The 17,376-nt window shown below is 33.0% G+C and overlaps 3 protein-coding genes across 4 annotated transcripts; 1 reads left to right on the top strand and 2 right to left on the bottom strand.

The window, feature by feature from the left end:
- The first annotated feature begins 2,026 nt into the window (after positions 1 to 2,026).
- Positions 2,027 to 5,734, top strand: LOC109815240 (uncharacterized). Its single transcript, XM_020379896.3, has 2 exons — positions 2,027 to 3,619; positions 5,370 to 5,734. The coding sequence occupies exons 1-2, from the start codon at positions 2,419 to 2,421 to the stop codon at positions 5,462 to 5,464; spliced, it is 1,296 nt and encodes a 431-aa protein (XP_020235485.1). The 5' UTR covers positions 2,027 to 2,418; the 3' UTR covers positions 5,465 to 5,734.
- Positions 5,735 to 6,405: 671 nt separating this feature from the next.
- Positions 6,406 to 9,244, bottom strand: LOC109815239 (Pentatricopeptide repeat (PPR-like) superfamily protein). Of its 2 annotated transcripts, XM_083065656.1 has the most exons (3): positions 8,887 to 9,244; positions 8,648 to 8,759; positions 6,406 to 8,519 (listed from the first exon to the last, which is right to left on the bottom strand). In XM_083065656.1, exons 2-3 carry the CDS (start codon positions 8,712 to 8,714, stop codon positions 6,679 to 6,681), a joined length of 1,908 nt encoding a protein of 635 aa, XP_082921782.1. In that variant the 5' UTR covers positions 8,715 to 8,759; positions 8,887 to 9,244; the 3' UTR covers positions 6,406 to 6,678. The 2 variants fall into 2 exon arrangements, with proteins under 2 accessions (XP_082921782.1, XP_020235484.1); XM_020379895.3 differs by having other exon boundaries at positions 8,648 to 9,242.
- A 1,499-nt stretch (positions 9,245 to 10,743) lies between these two features.
- On the bottom strand, positions 10,744 to 16,758 carry LOC109815230 (heat shock 70 kDa protein 15). The gene is made up of 10 exons (XM_029274745.2): positions 16,571 to 16,758; positions 14,884 to 16,082; positions 14,433 to 14,660; positions 14,238 to 14,333; positions 13,897 to 14,127; positions 12,122 to 12,316; positions 11,894 to 12,040; positions 11,558 to 11,707; positions 11,340 to 11,470; positions 10,744 to 11,252 (listed from the first exon to the last, which is right to left on the bottom strand). Exons 2-10 carry the CDS (start codon positions 16,051 to 16,053, stop codon positions 11,024 to 11,026), a joined length of 2,577 nt encoding a protein of 858 aa, XP_029130578.1. The 5' UTR covers positions 16,054 to 16,082; positions 16,571 to 16,758; the 3' UTR covers positions 10,744 to 11,023.
- Between the last annotated feature and the right edge of the window lie 618 nt (positions 16,759 to 17,376).

The following is a 17,376-nucleotide window of genomic DNA, read 5'->3' as shown; positions in this document are numbered from 1 at the left end:
TGAAGAAAGGGCAGTGGTGAAAAACATATACCATCATCACCTACCTTCATGATTTTGCGGGTCCGTTTCTGTCCCACCCGTGTTTCAAATCTTGGACCAGAGTTTTGCCCTACAAAAATCGAGGAAATAAAAAATGCATTTTTAATCGGAAAGAAATAAAGAAAATACAGATTTTTTTTTTCCTTTTATAAAAGATTAATGGAAAAAAGCACTTCATGATAATTTCTTTTAAATACACATATATCAATAGAGGTGGTGTATAATTATAGATAATTTCAAAAATAAATTTTTTATAAAAAAGATATTTATACCTTTATAAGTTATTATCATACAATTTATATTATTTTTATAAAAAAATATTTTTTTTACAAATAATGTGTATACCAAAATAAAGAATTTACTTTATATATAAAAATACAGATACTATCATAAATTTGCTTTTTACACTCAAAATATGCATAAATAAACTAAGTATTGGACACTTACAAAAGAGAGAAGAGAAACATATAAATAAAATAAATAGTAAAATATTATAAGAAAATATTGATAAAGAGAATAATAGCCAATAGGTGTTACTGTGTTGTTTTCTTAAAAAAGTGTTACTGTGTTAAAGAGGTATATAAAATAACGGGATGTCTAAATATTACCGCTTTTTATTTTATGTATTACAAAAGAAAAATGCTGTATTCTCCGAAAATAAAAGTTGAAAAACGTTCTAAATATTTAAAAAATTATTTATTTTTTAATATTAAGAGCGTTTTTCAGCCTGCATTTTCGGAGGCTGTAACAATGCTCATTACAAAATTGTAGTACTAGTGAATACGATTTACAAATACAAAAGTCAAACTAAAAATAAAATTATTAAGACATTAAGTAAAATTAAAAATAAAAGTATACAATTAAAAAAATATTTTACATAAAAGTAATATTGAGAGACTATTCTTTAGCGAAAATATTTTTAATGTTAAATAAAAAATACTTTTAAAAGTTGTTATTACTCTTATATTTTTTAGTTTCTTAATTGTTTATTCCTTTAAATTTATCCTTTTCCATATTTTTATATTAAATATTAATATTTTACAAAAAAATTGTCAAATAATTAACAATAATCTTATATAAAAAAATAAATTATTTACTATAAATCTAAAACATATGTTCAAAATATTTATTTTTGTACATTTAAATTATAATATAATATATATTTAATAATATATATATATATATATAATTTTAGTAAAATAGAAAACAAATAATTATATTATGCATTGTACGTACTAAACTACAAATTCTAATTTATATACACAGAAAATTATTGCCTTCAGAAGTCAAAAGCCACTACAGTCCATAAAAAAGTGTCATAATTCATAATAAAAAAAGAGAGATTAAATTGGAATTATAGAAAGAGACAAATGACTAAATTAATAATAAAAGATAAAATTAAACTAATATTTTGAATAAAAATAAAATACAAAATGAATTATTTTTATACATTTTACTTTTTTCTCAAATATTATTAATTTTGACACATTATATGAAATTAATAAACATACAAATAATATTTCTTAATACAAATTATTTAATTTCAAAATATTATTTATTTAATTTATTAAAATTTTTGGTATTAATTTACAACTTAATATCAATCACTTATCACTCCTTCCGTCTTTCAGTGATCGTAATTTACGCATTTGAAAAATGTATTTTTTTTTTCATTTTAAATATAATATTAACTATATCATTACTTAATTTATCTTTTCATAAATTATTTAATCATTATAATTAAAACAATATATTTATTAATAAAATGATTTATTTTAGTAAAATTATATAAAAGTAATATATTTATTATATAAAAACCTTAAAATGGCTGTTGAGAGTTAGACTGGGAAATAGTATTTTATTTAAAAATTTAGTGAAATGATGGAGGAAATATGACGTAACTATTGTGTTGCAGATTGGATCGAGATCTTGGTTTTAACAATGCGTCCACGTGTAATAAAAATGAAATAAATTATGACACTGACACCTCGGCTCACGTTAGCAAGAAGCACCTTCTATCTCTGTGGAACTTCTGATGATGCTTTGCCTATTCACAGTCTCTTTGCAATTCCACACTTTTCATTTCCCCCAAATTCCTCTCTTAGGTAATTAACACTCTTCATTTCATCCTATTGCTTTTATCTCATGAAATTCATTGGGAATTGGACTTTCATGTTTCAATTATTTGTCCTAAATTCATTTTATTCCATGCATACAAGAAAGATATTTGTGAATTAATCCAGGACCATGCAATTCGTTTCAATTGGAATAGAATATATTATACACAAAGAGGGTTGTTGATTTGTTTGTTGGTTAAGGGAGATAGCGATAGTACTAGTTGTTCTTTAGCTTTATTTTCTTTGCAAATTCTGTTTCTGAATGGATGGCATTGAGGATGATGCGAGGTATCCCCCTAACCCCTATCGTATCATCACTCACCACCGAGGTTATGGTTATCAAAATTCTCCATATTCCCCCCCTGTTGATGCTGAATATGCCCAACATGATAGTGATCAAAATGAAGAACGAGAGAAGTTAGAAGGGGAAGATGAGGTTTACCAAAGTAACAGCCTTCAGATTCCCCAAAAGGATCCTGATGAAGAAGATGGCATGGATGGGGGTGGTGATGAAAATCATGATGACCATTATGATTATAACCATGATGATGATGATGATGATGAGGAGGAGGAGGAGGAGGAGGAGGAGGAGGGGGAAAATAAGCAGATTAGTTATGATGCCACCAAAATTGAAGATGATTTAGAGTCGCACCCTAAAAAGCAAAAGCTGAAGAGTTTGATTTTGGCCTATGAACTCGCGCCTCGAGTGCCAGCACCATCCGAAGCTCCCTCAGTTCCTAAACCATCTTCTGGGGGTAGGAATTCACTTACTGACTGGACTGAGCAGGAGACATTTGTTCTTCTTGATGCATGGGGTGATAAGTTTCTACAACATGGAAGGAAGAGTCTTAGATGTGACGAATGGCAAGAAGTTGCAAAAATGGTGTCACAAGTTTCAAAAATTGAAAGGACTGAGACTCAGTGTAGAAATCGCCTAGATACATTGAAAAAGAAATACAAGAAGGAGAAGGCTAAATTTCCAGATAGTGATGGTGGAGCTTTCAAATGGGTTTATTTCAAGAGGATGGATGAGCTAATGTCTTCTCCTCCTCAACAAGCTCGTCTCTCTTGTGGTTTGGACTCAGGAGAGTATGTTTTTATGAACCCTGGAGTTTATTTGAACCATGCAAATGGGTTGGATGAAATGAGGGATAGTCCTGAGAATACTGAATCCACTGGTGAAGAAGGTTCTGATGGACCTCAAGCCAAGAAAAGAAGGAAAGGAAGGGGAAGTGGTGAAGCTTCTTCCTTCAGGTTACTTGCTGATTCCATTCAAAAAATCAGTAAGATATATGAGAAGATAGAAAATAATAAAAGGCAGCAGATGATGGAACTGGAAAAGATGAGGATGGATTTCCATAGGGAATTGGAAACACAGAAGAGGCAGATTTTAGAGAATTTGCAGTGCGAGATTTCAAAACTAGAGCAGAGAAATGATCAGAACGATGATTCTTCTGAGAATGGTACGTGAAGTCTTGTGCATTGTAGTTCCCATTGTTGTGTAAGATACAATGTAGACACTAGACTGCTAGTTGTACCATATTTGAGGCATTTTGCCCCCTTCTTGCCAGCAATGTTCCATTTTACTAGTATTAGAACTGGATAACCCAACCATGTTGTTGTTCCGTGCATGTTCAGAATTGTGCTCAATGCCTGTTTAGTCTATTTATGAATAATGTTAGATGATATGAATTACTTCTTACCAAATGAGTTGAAATTTATTTTATTTTTGGTTTTTGTTTATATTTAAAAAACACAGATCACTCATGCATGGTTATTTAACATGTGATTGGTCACAGTTCATTTGGTAACGACTTCTGTGGAAAATCTGGTTCATATATATTCGTTCCCAATTTGTTGCCAAGTTTACACCAAGTTTAGATAGATAATGTTTCTGTAGTTTTGGTAATCTCCGTGGGGCTCTTGTCAAACCCTCCATCACTGTAATGGTCATGTGCAAGGGGGTCAAATTCCCGTTTAATTTGAAAGTCACCAACAATCTATTGGCCATAGAGGAAGGATTCTATGTTCTGATAATTTCTTATGTTTCTTACATCTTTCTGTCACATGACATCAAATCACTCTTCCATACCCCATAATTCGAATTCAAATTGAAAAAAAATGTTTTCTTTTTTCACTTTTTTAAGATGGAGAAGTAAATTGATATATCTAGTTCAAGGTTTGACTTGAAGTAACTTTCGGACCCAAAAAAAAGGATTTAAAGTAACGTTAATGCAAAACAAAGAATTATCATCTTTAAATTTCAACCTATCCAACCGAGAGCACATGCCAAACCTATCCATGGTTTGACATATGCTGATATGCATACAGATACCTTTTAGTTGAGGGAGCATCCTTAGGACAGGGAAAAGACAGCTACTATCAAATGATAAAGAAGAGTGATAAATTAACTTAAAACATCGACAAAAGCTTTTGTCCACCATTTCTTCAATAGATGTGTGATATATGTTAATTTAGGACCCTATAAAAGGTGGGATGAGAACATGACTTGCAAAGAAGAATAATTGATTTGGCCTAGTGACAAGGACCCCCTAACTTATATTGTCTGTTTAGATTGAAACCCCTAAACGGAGAGCTTTTGTCTCCTCCCTCCTAATAACATACAAAGAAAAGCACGTTCTGAAATGTATAATTGACATTTAGACAAGCTTACTCTGGAGGATTATTATATAGGTAGTTCAGAATACTTTTGGACCACCGGCAGTGTCAATAAGCATTGCCATGAGATATATGGTAAATTTAGACTAAATTATTCTTAGTCTCATTTTTTTTTTAATTTAATTGGTAATTTCTCGTATTGTTATTTGTTAGTCCAAATTAGAGAGAAAGAGTAATATTGCATTACTTTTTTAAAATTAATAGATCAAATTGAATATTTTAATAATGAAACGACCAAACTAAATCAGTTAAAAAAATAGAGTAAAAGAGTAATTTAGCCTATTTTATGATTAATAAGATGTTAATAAGCATAAACTTTTTTCTTTATTAATTGTTATCCAATCTATTCTGTAAATTTTGGTTTTCACCAGTTGATTATCTCTGTCACTGTGTGAGGTGTTTTCATGGATTCCTCTGATTGACAATGTACACAATAGTGGTAACCAAAATGTAAACTACTTTCCTTTTCCATATCCTCCATCCCTATTAATAGTGAACACAAAGGGAAAATAATCCTAGTGTTTTAATTTGTAGTCCATATCCAAGAGGACGAGGGAAGAAAAGGACCAACGCCTTACTCTGGAAAATACAAAGTTGGTGTTGCGTGCTTGGAAGCTTTAAACACCTGAATTTCTGGTGTGTTGAAAAAATGTCTTCGCTACCTATCTTTTACTTATCGAAACCCTGGACTCAACTTTGCTTACGTGCTTTTCTCATCTTTTGGTAAGGCAGACTTGGAATGTAATTTTATAAAGTTTAACTCTTTACATGTAAATTTTCAAAAGCTTAAAAATAAATTTTAAAATATTAATTTTGGTGAACCAGTGATGGTCCCAAAAATACAGCTATATCTGCAGTATTCGACAAAAATCATTTCCCGAGTTATTTTGTAAACATTAAACACAATGAGGCTGAGAGTCAGAAAACGCCTCGAATTTGTGCATGTTCCTATTCTTGAGGTAAAGAATATAATAAATTTTGATAATCGAAACAAATAATCTGTCTCGTAGCATATTTCTAAGCTCTAAATATGAATTTGATACTCTGCAATCATAAATGTATTAACAAGTCTCATTGACTACATGAAGCCTTTCCTCAATGGCTCAATATTAAAACAAACCAAAAATGATGTAGAAGCTGAAAAACTGTGGCAGAAACAGAAAGGATACTTATAATGATAGTTGCACGAGTACAGGTAGAAATTTTGCAAAGTTTGAGCTAATAAAAAAGTTAAGCGGAATTTAATTGTTCTTCAATCGCCCATAAAACGGATGTGTAAATAAACAGTGATTCCGTTTGTATCATTACTCAAATTAAAAGGATATGTAAATAACCTGATGTACAATTACTCAAAATAAAGAGTTATACTTTTCACGCAACAATTTCCTATAACACTTTTTATAATATTACTTCTTTTTTTTTCTCTATTTCTCTTCATTACATCGTTCATCTTATCTTATATTTCTTTCTCTTCCCTTTTCATCTATCATAGTTGTAAAATAAATTGCAAGGCGTTAATGTAAAATAAAATGAGCTCTGTGACGCATCCGACATAGCTTGAAGGGCTGGATGATTAATTAATATCATCAAACTTTTCCTTATTCATATTGAGATCAACTGCATTTTTCATGGTTTCTAAACAATAATATATGGGACATTTATTTATATGTAGTTTCTGAAACAGATTATACAGAAAATTGGTTTTTTCCATAGTTTGTTCATAAACCTCACCTACAAAAAAATTCGGTTCCTTCCTCCAAAAGCATTAATGCAATTCAAGGGTATTGATTAATAAGCATTGACAGGGTCACTCAAAAAGGTAATACCAGACGGTTCTCATTAGTTACTCTCCAATTTTACAGTCATCAACCTTACCGACTGCCTCAAGTATTGAAGAGTAGGTGATGAGGTCATACTGGAATCCTTCTGAACTCATTTCTCGCATTAGTTTTGCAGCCTCTTCAAACATACCTGCTCGGCTAAGACAACCTAGAATGGTGTTGTAAGAAACTGCATCTGGCTTAGTAGTAGAGTGCTTCATTTTTGTAAACATTTCCAAAGCACGCTTTGGGCCACCTGTTCTAGCCAAGCCATTTAGGATAATGTTATGAGAATTTATGTCTGGAGTGCAACCATTTTCTTCCATGGTTCTAAACAAGGAGAAAGCTTCATCCACCTTTTCTGCCCTTACCATTCCAGTCATGAGAGCATTATAAGCATAAACATCAGGGGTGCATCCAAGTTTTTTCATCTCATTAAAAAGGTTGATAGCTTCGTTGAGTCGTCCACATTTTCCAAAATGCTTGATCATTACAGCATACACTCGAGCACTAGAGCATCCACAGTTCTCTTTCAATTCCTGGAATAGCTCATTTGCAACCTCATAGCGTTTTGCTACTCCAAGGCTATTGATCAGGCTGCAGTAGGCAGCAGGACAAGGTGGAAAGCCTTTTTCATCCATCTCCTCTAGAAGCAACAAAGCCTTTTCAACTCGATTTGTTTTGCAGAAACCATCAATGAGAATTGAATAAGTAAATGAGCTGGGGACTATTCCCTCTTTTTTCATCCTCTCATACCAAGAGGAAGCTTCAGAAGGCGGAGCTTTAGCCTCAAATAAAGATTTAATAATGGTATTATATGTCACAACATTAGGTTCACAGTTCAGCAATTTCATTTCATCAAAAAGCTTAATAGCGTCTTTTAAGCGATCTGATCTTCCCAAAATGTTAATCAAATTATTCATCAGAACGACATCAGGTTTACAACCATCTTTCAACATATTCTTGTATATTATGTATGCTTCTTCAACCCTCCCAGATTTCCCCAGTCCCCTTATCAACTCTGTATAAGTAAAGACAGTTGGGAGACACCGCCGCGCTCTCATCTCTTTCACTAGGCCCAAAGCTTCTTCAACCCTACCCAACTTAAAATGTATTCCCATTAAGGTTGTATAAATTTTTGCGGTCGGCTGCAATCCATTCTCCTTCATCTCATGAAATAATCTAATAGCAGAGTCATCACGATTCAGTTTTGCAAATGCTGAAATGAGTGCACTATATGTAACAGTGTCAGGTAAACAATGGCCTTCACAGCACATTTCATTATACAGCTCATGGACTTTCTCATGATGCCCTTCTTGCATCAGCATCAAGATGACAGAGTTGTAAGTGCCTGCAGTAGGTCTGCACTTGCGACCCTTAACCTGATAAAAGACAGATAATGCCCTGTTGACCATCTTAGACTTGCCCAAGATTTTCACAATTTCAGACAATTCAGCAGGGCCCATAGGGCATGAACCTTTAACCATGTCTTGTATTGTCTTCCACAATTCACCAAACATCCTGTGTTCATCCAAGCAGCGTATCAAGGCCATATAAGTGGTTGAATCATGCTCAAAATTCCTCCTCTTCCCAGCCCACCTAAAAAACTGAATCTTAACATTAACCTCAACATCTATCTTTAGAATCTCGCGAACCAAGCGAGCATCGACCTTCAGCTTCAGCACTTCCAAGGCCTTTTCTGCATCAGGTCCCCATTTAAATATTTTCAAGATCCTAATGAACCTTTCATCCAATGTCCGAGAATAAGGGTTCTTCCTCAACGCATATCCTCCTTTCATGGGAATGTCATGGTGGTTTCCTTCATGGGAATTAGGCAACCGAAACATTTGGACAATCTCATTTTCTGTTAGTTTAATTTAAACAACACAATCAGATAAGTTGCATTGCGTGCGTAAATGCAAATCAAACAAATTCATATAAATAATAATGATAAAAGTGGAAATTAAAGTCATTAAAATTGATGAGTGAAACCTGTTTGTTTTAATCTCTGAGAGAAAGGAGGAAAAGTTGATATCCTCCTCGTCGTTGCAGCAAGCATTGTTGGATTCGCCAGGTGAATTGAAAAAACCTTGCTTAAGTGCAACTGAACATAACCATTTTTTGTCACTCTCTCATTTTATTGATATTAACTACAACTTAAAGTAACAAAGCATGAACTGCAAAATTCAACAGATGTCGTAGATTTGGAACTCCACGACAACGAAGCAAACCTATTTATTAATTGATGGTATTCGCAACGCAACGAAACGAAACTTTCTCTTTCTTTTTTCAGTTTTCACATTTGACACCGTCGACCTCGCAAATAAAGCCAACCTAACTGGGCTTATGAATTTCATCAGCTGGGCTGGGCTGGGCTTCTTATAAGATTTATGAAAGAAAATAGTTTTATCATATCAAATTAACAAACAAAAAAATATGATTTTTATTTTAGTTTAAATAACTTCTTTTTTAATAATTTTCTACTCATCCAACAATTTATCCCTTAAACATGTGGTGAGAAGTTCAATCCCATCAATGCATTTCAAAAAAACATTTGTTAAGAAAATTCAATTCTTTAAATAAATTTCAATATTCTGAAATTAGTTTATAAAATAAATATTGCTCCTATTTAGTTTATTTTATATCTTTTTTTATTTTTCATAAATATCTACAATAAAAGACAATTCTACTTAAGGTGTGATTGAATAATAAATGAAGTGGCTCTCATAAAAGATTCAAACTGTGTTGGTACCTTTTAAAAGACTAATTGTGTGTTTAGATGAATGTTTGTAAAAGTAATTTTAAATGAAATTTATGTTATAAACTGATTTAGTTAACTAGATAAAATATAAACAACATAAAATTCACGTGAGACTAAAATATAAACAAATTTTAATTAACTTTTTATGATATTTAATGATATCATTTTTAAAATACTATTCATTTGATTAAAATTTTAATAATTTTTAATATCAAATTCTAATAAAAGACATTATTTTTTTAATATGATTAATAAAATCAAATAATATTAGTTAATTTTTCTAAATAAATGCTATTAGTTTTCTGATATTTCAGTCTAGATAAAATTCAACATATTTATAATGACAATATGTAATTAAATAACTTTGTAAAAGAAATAATAAGTATGTTTAAATTAAATTCGTAAATAATCATGAAATTAAATTTATTATTTAAACACATTTTTCTCTCTCTCTTATTCCCTAAAAATTAGAAAGAAAAATTTAATAAGTCTCATCAAAATCGTTCTTTCTTTTATATTGTTATGAGTATAATGACAAAGAAGAAGATAATACTCACATGACTACTAGTTAGGAAGTTAATGGCATGCTAGATCAAATATTACTGTTTATAATTTCTTTTTGTAAGTCAAAACCATGTAAAGAACTGAGCTTCGAAGCCACAGAAAGAACACAAACTTCTTTCTTCTATATTTTCTGACAGGAGAGGAAGGTTTCTTTATTTCTCTAAAATTTCTTTACCAAATACAAGGTAATTCGTTGGTCACCGATTACTTCGTCGCGGTAGACTTTCCAAATGAACTCGCCAATATTAATAAAAGAAACATATGCTATATATATCTTAATTTAAAAAATCACACTTGAATAAATAGCATAACACTGCAGCAGCTAATAGACTTGATATTTCACACAATTATTTCATAGTTACAAAACTTTATATTAGAAAGAAATTAAAATAAACTGAAAATACTTCCGTGATGGTAGCATCTTAACGCCAAATATAATTAAATGATAATATACAACAAAGCTTTATATCAGAAGGAAATCTAAATAAACTGAAAATATTCCCATTATAATATCCATCTTAACGCCAAAAATAATCAGTACATTGCACAACTACTTTGTACCCACACCGGATAATACTCATTATTTAAATTTTTGGTTGAAAACCTTTTTTTATCAGAAGTGCAACATAAATGCCTAATTTCACTGTATGCATGGATTATTAACGACTGATACACCGTAGGCTTACTTCTAAACCCCATTGCAAAATGATAAAACCACAATATGGGGCATTAACACGAGATGGAACAAGATGGAAAAGTATAATGCCTCGCAAAAGGAATATCTGAGCATTTAACTCAAGAAAACAAGTATTGTAATTCCACTTGTAGAAATAGAAAATAGAAAATGGTACACAAATAATCTAAACCTAGAAACGTAGCTTTGAAAGGAAAAAAAAAAAATCTGGATCACAAGGACCATAATTCACCCATTACCTATTTTTCCAGCAAGAATCTCGGCATAACTCATCCATCCATATCTATTTTTGCAACCACAGTTCATGTTATACAAAACATAAGAGACCAGGCAAAATCAACAACAAAAATTATGCAGATCCGGTGTTCTCTGATTTGTCAGTCTCCATTGGTTCAGCAGATGCTGGTGGTGGCGCTGGATTACCATTGTCCCCAGCATTTTCATTAGTGCTAGCATTAGGATTCTCTTGAGATGGTGGTTGTTGCTGCTCACCACCCTGAGGAGGTGGGGTTGCTGGCGCTTCTGGAGTGGTTGGCTTTGGTGCTGGCTTTGGTTTTGTCATAATAGGCTTACAGAACCTATGTTGAAATAGATGGAACAATGAGCAAGGATAAACAAGCCATTCAGCCAAAAGTGCAACCTAAATCAAAGATCAGAACAAATACCTGTCAACAGCTTCAGCTTTCTTTCTTATGTCAGCTGACAAAAGTACAGGAGTGGTATATTTTGGAAGTGAGTCCTGTTGCTGTTTCTTCTCCCTGAGCCAGTTCTCTGCTTCCACACACTCATTTAAGACCTGAAAACATAAAATGGAGAACACTTTCAGATCAAATGGCAACAAAGGGAAAAATAAACAGTGGGAAAATTGGCAATGACCAATTACCTTCTGTTTCTCGTTGATGTCAATGTGATCGAATTTGGGATCATTTGACATTGCAGCTTCTCTGTAACTATTTATGCAATATTTGAGCTGATCAATTACTGTACCCCTCTCCATGTATTCTTTGTATCGCTCTTCAATTGGATCACCTTGCTGCAATCGTGCATATATCCATTAAGAATACAAAAACTAAAACTGAAATATATCCTTTTTGCCCATGTTTATGCATAGTACCACAAAAAACAACACATATTGCCTCCGTAATCATTCAATCTTTGAAAAGTTTTATCTATGGGGACAAAAGTATTCTCTACAACAACCAAGCCTTAAATTTCTAACCTTCTGGAGCTCTTCTAGTTTGGCAATGTATACACCTTTAGTTTCATCTTCACCATCCTCATATAGCCAGTCTTCCACCTCCTGAAGTTTAGCAGTTAATGCTTCCCTGTCTGAATCAGTGACAAACTCTTGGTATTTGTCATTAAGCTGAAACGATAGCAAGAAATTAGTTATAATAATAATCAAATATTTGACCTAAAATAACAAGAAAACCATGACAATCCTCACCTTATTTCTCATGTCATAAACATAAGCCTCTACTGCATTTTTCTTGTCTTTTGTTTCCTCCATCACTCGATCTTGCAAAGCCATTTCAAATTCCCTCTCTACAGCTTTCTGGACATCCACGGTTACCATTGCTCCATAAACTAACTCTGCAACAGGAATGTTTATTTTCTTCACCTTCTTCTTTGGAGCCTCAACCTGTTATCAGTCAAGTCAGTCAAATTACAAACTATTCAACAGACCAAGCTTGACATCTTAATTGACTCACAAAATCCAACAAGCACATAATATTAAACACGTGATCATACTTTACAATACATTTATAAGGGGAGGATTTGAATCACCCTTGGTTTATTTTCTTGTTTTCAAAATTTTATTATCATCTCATTGACAAAAATTGGAAAATAGGAACAACATAAATACAAGTTGGCCTTATTGTAATTATAATGGAAAAATCAAAATATAAATGGCGAGCACAAAACAAACTAAACAAGCTGATGCCTTAAAATAAGGGGGAAAAATCAATTAAATACATATTCATGACAATTAAACACAAGGAGATACCACAACAAACCTAAACAATGAGGCTACATTTACTAGTTTTCAGACAAGTGTGTAAATAATTTAAGCTGTCAAACCACTGTAGTTGAATAAGGTTTAAATTGTGAATTGTAAGACCTATTTTTTTGGAATCATGAATCGAATTGTCAGATTTATGATCAATAATAAAACAAACATGCAATTAACAAAGATGTATTAAAACACAATCACGATCAGAGTTCTATTAAAAATTGTTACAATAAAATAATATTAAAATTATAATAAATATTCTGTCATTGACATTATTATATATAATACATTAAAACTTATAATAAATATTCTGCTATTACTTTTAATATATATTAATTACATATTAGTATTTGAAACACTAACCAAATTTATCTATTTCGTTTTATAATAGATTTTATGAAAAAGATATTGAAAATAAACAATTATTGATCAAATATTTTTTATTTGATATTAGACAAACCTTAAATATCATATCAATATTTAAAACTGAAGGTCAACAATGGTATGTGTTACAATTAAAAAAAAACAAAAGTTCTTTATAAAACACTGACGTTGGAATTAGGGTTGGGAATACCCACTTAAGCAAAAACACACCCACAAACAGAAGTCGTGGGACGCAACTTGTCCACTTCAATGCCATTTTCTGTGATTTAGGCCGTGAGATGCATTGCTTCAGATGCAATAGCCAGGCACATCGGAGGAGCAGAGTGCCACAACTCCTACCGGCCTCACAGAAGCTACTCATTTTGAACCAGAATTCTACCGGCCATGGAGGAGCGGAGGATTGTGACTCTGACTGGCCTCTCAAAAACTACCCTTTTCGAACCAGAATCGCCCAATTCAGATACAAATTACGACTCATGCAATTCAAGAACAAAAACGATACGCAGCACAATTCGCATCGTTTTCCTTCTGTATTGAATCGAATCACATGAATCATATTGAGATTCATGCAATACTAACTACTATGTGTCACACTATCATCTTAGTCATCAAAATCTACTAGTTATAATCTAAGATCTTAAAAAAAAAACATTAATTGCAATAACCTAGCAACACTATCTAATTCATGTGCATACCACTCATAACAATGTTAAGATATCATAACAAGTTCTAAATAACAAAAATAGAAAAATCATATTATAAAATTAATCAATGACCACAAAAACATTCCACCTATGTGCTTAAATTTTCCTTTCACAATTTACCTTGGTATCAGTATCCATTTGCACAGGCTTATCTCCTGTCTCAGGGATACCATTTTCGGCCCCAGGGGCTTCAGCAGTTGCTTTGGCATTAGCATCTTGCATGTTAACATCATTGTCATTGGTGCTAGGAGGTGCGGCAGCATCAGCAGGAGCTTGATCAGTTTCCATCATGGTATTTTCTGCTGCAGATTCTTTGGAAACTGGAACCTCAATCTCTTCCTCTTCCACGAGCTTAAGGAAAATAAGAAAATAAGTAAGAGCATAGATTCTATAGTTTATTTCAATTACACCACAGGTATAACAGAATAATAAAAACAATCACCAAGCCCAAAGAGACTTACAGTTGCAGATTCGACTGATACAACTCCATGCAAATTCAACCGAACTTTGACTTTAATTTTTGCCTTTTCATTATGTGAAGATTGGAAAGGGCCAATCTGCATACATTTAAGTACAACCGACAGTCAAATGAGTGCCAAAAAAAAGTACCATGTGCATGTGTGCTCTCAGACACGGGTAAATGAAAACTGACTTACAGTATAGGTGCTGATCTTTGCAGGTGTTTGCAAACCACTCACATCATCATATTGAACATCAATAGAAAAGGTTCCTGACCTGTAGAATGTCAGTGCCTTGACACTTGGTATGGGATTGCCCTTGGCAAATACAAGGGTACTTTGCTTATTATCTGGTCCACTTTCCTGTGTATCAGGACTGGAACCTTTCCACGAGAGAGAAATTGAGAAAGGAAAGCTTTCATTGACCTTTGCAACAATTCACCAAAACAAAATAGTAATTAACATGCACAATTTACAATGAAACTCAAATAAAGAGATACCAGAGAGGCAGAGACAGGTAATTCAAAGCACATAACATATACCCAAAAAAACAAAATAAATGCTGAAATCCAGGATTCTTAAATATCTGAACAGTATTTATATTGAACAAGTTTAAAACAGAGTGTAATACAGTGGGGAAATTTTTTACCTGAAATTCCCGCACTTTAAAAGTTGGACTGAGAATTGCACATTGCAATGCACAACCCCTGGCAACACATTCACTTGCATTCATTGTCCGCCTAGGCTCTTTTTTGAAGAACTCAGTCAATATTTTGTTAATAGCTGGTACACGAGAACCAGAACCAACCACCTCAACCATGTGCACATCCTCAACGGTAAGACCTGCCTCTGCAAGTGCCTTCTCCAAAGGTCCCTTCACTCGTTCCAATATTGGAAGACTTAGTTGCTCAAACTCATCACGCTTGATAAAGCCTCTAACGTCCTTCTCATCCATTAAGCACTCAATGTTCAAAGGTGCCTCTGGATTAGCACTAAGCACTTTCTTCAGCTTCTCACAAGCAGCCCTCAACCTTATACAAGCCCTAGCATTCTGGAATACATCAATCTTGTACTCTTCCTTAAACTTTGCAGCAAAATGATTGAAAAGAACCTCGTCAAAGTCCCTCCCACCTAGGGACCTATCATATGAATGGGCCAGCACTTTCAGCTGACCCTTTTTATATCCAGCAACGCACACTTGCATGCTAGCGTGTCCAATATCAACAAAGGCAACATTTAGCTGATCATTTTCAGGAAGATCCGTCTTATAAATTCCATAAGCCAATGCAGTTGCTGTCGTTTCATGAAACAGGCGCAGTGGGTGCAAACCTGCAATAGTGGCAGCATCCAAGACTGCTCTTCTCTGAAGATCAGTAAAATAAACTGGAATTCCAATGCAGCAATCAACAACAGCAGCATTCAGATTTTTCTGAGCTATTTCTTTAAGGTTTGATAGCATCATTCCGAATACTTGGGTAGGTGTAAATGTTTTAGTTTCACCCAAGTACCGGGCATGAATTAATGGATATCCATCGGGTCCTTCAGTTACAACAAAAGGCAATGACTTCAGATCTCGCTGTAATTCAGGATCAGCAAATTGTCTACCAATTAACCTCTTTATCTGTGAGATCGAGTTCTTTGGGTTCATCATAGTAGACGAAGCCCCAGCTGTCCCAAGGAACCGTTGTTTGTCACCAAAGCATACAACTGCAGGAGTTTCACGCTTGGACTCATCATTGAGCACGACATCAATCCCCCTTTGCCTCGCAACAGCAACAATGCAGCTCTCGTTACCAAAATCAAAACCAACCACGCTCATCTTCGGTTGATCTCAGTCAAAAAGAATATCTAAAAAAGAAACAAAATATGTCAGGTTCATTTCTGACACAGACTTTAATTTGCATAGATTTTAATAATGTCACAAATAATGACTTGAAAAAAAAATGGAAGCCACAAGTAGAAACATCAATTTTGCAATGCCTTGAAGCTCAACTGAACTATCAAATACAACAGTTATTCAACTAAATTCAACCCTGATAACATAACACTCAGGACTAGTAAAAAGACCTAAAAACGAAATCTAAACATCTTCTTTAATTAAAAAAAAAAATGCCGTGTATAGTCCATATAAATCCAGCATCAGAGTCTAGAAATCAAATTTTCCAATCATTTCTATGAAGACTGTATTTCAGCCTAAATATATAGCTAAGACTTCCTAATAAGCACGAGCAAGTAAAAGAATTGAAGACAAAATGTATAACACCAAAAACACACAGATCTATGATGAGAAGGAGCAAAGACTACATAAATCTAAAGAAAGAAGAAATAGGGTTTACCAGAAAAAGCGATCGAAGAAGGAGGAAAGGGTTTAGGGGTTCTGGAACAATCTGAAAGGTTGAAGAGGCGCAGCGTATTAACGGACTAGTGAAGAGAGAGACCTTAATAAAGAGCTAGACCCTTGAGTTTGCTTTGCCTGGGGGCCGAAATACAATTTTAGATTTCTTTTATAATTTCTTTTGTGACCTTTTTACTTGTTAAATTGCCAGTTTTGAACCAGTTTTCAAGGAAACAAAAGATAGGTCCCAGAGATGTCTGGAGAATCCTCCCAAGTTCTAGAAACATCTATCACTTATACTTGGATCTCGAGTAGGGAACCCCCACTGTCTTGTTGTTTCGTTTTTTTTTTTTTTTTCTGAGACTAGAAAGTTGGGCTTGTTGTGGATCTAAGTTGAAACATAAACTCTACTTATTATGGGCTTCTCCATCCTTTTGTTTTGTTTCTGTGATTTCTACTAAATCAAATGTAAAATAATAAGAAGGAAAAAAATGTGTTTTTAATCATTATTATTTAGATCAAGCATGGACAATGTATTTTTTATGTCGATTAATATAGTCTTCAGAAAGTTGCGTAGATTTAGTATCATCTAACTTAAAAAATATATGATGAATTCTTGTAAAAATAAATAAATTCACATAAATTTTAAATTTTGAAAACTAAAGTATAAAACTACAAATATATGATCAAAGTATGAAAACTACAAACATATTTTTTTTAATAATAATAAGTGGAAATTTTGTGCACATGGACTTTTTTTATTTAATTTGTATGTATCAAACCAGATATTAAAGAGTTACAACAATT

Source organism: Cajanus cajan, chromosome 10 (assembly GCF_000230855.2).
Source record: "Cajanus cajan strain Asha chromosome 10, NIPB_CcT2T_4, whole genome shotgun sequence".
In the NCBI taxonomy this organism is placed as follows: Eukaryota; Viridiplantae; Streptophyta; class Magnoliopsida; order Fabales; family Fabaceae; genus Cajanus; species Cajanus cajan.
This window is presented reverse-complemented; position numbering and strand designations above follow the sequence as displayed.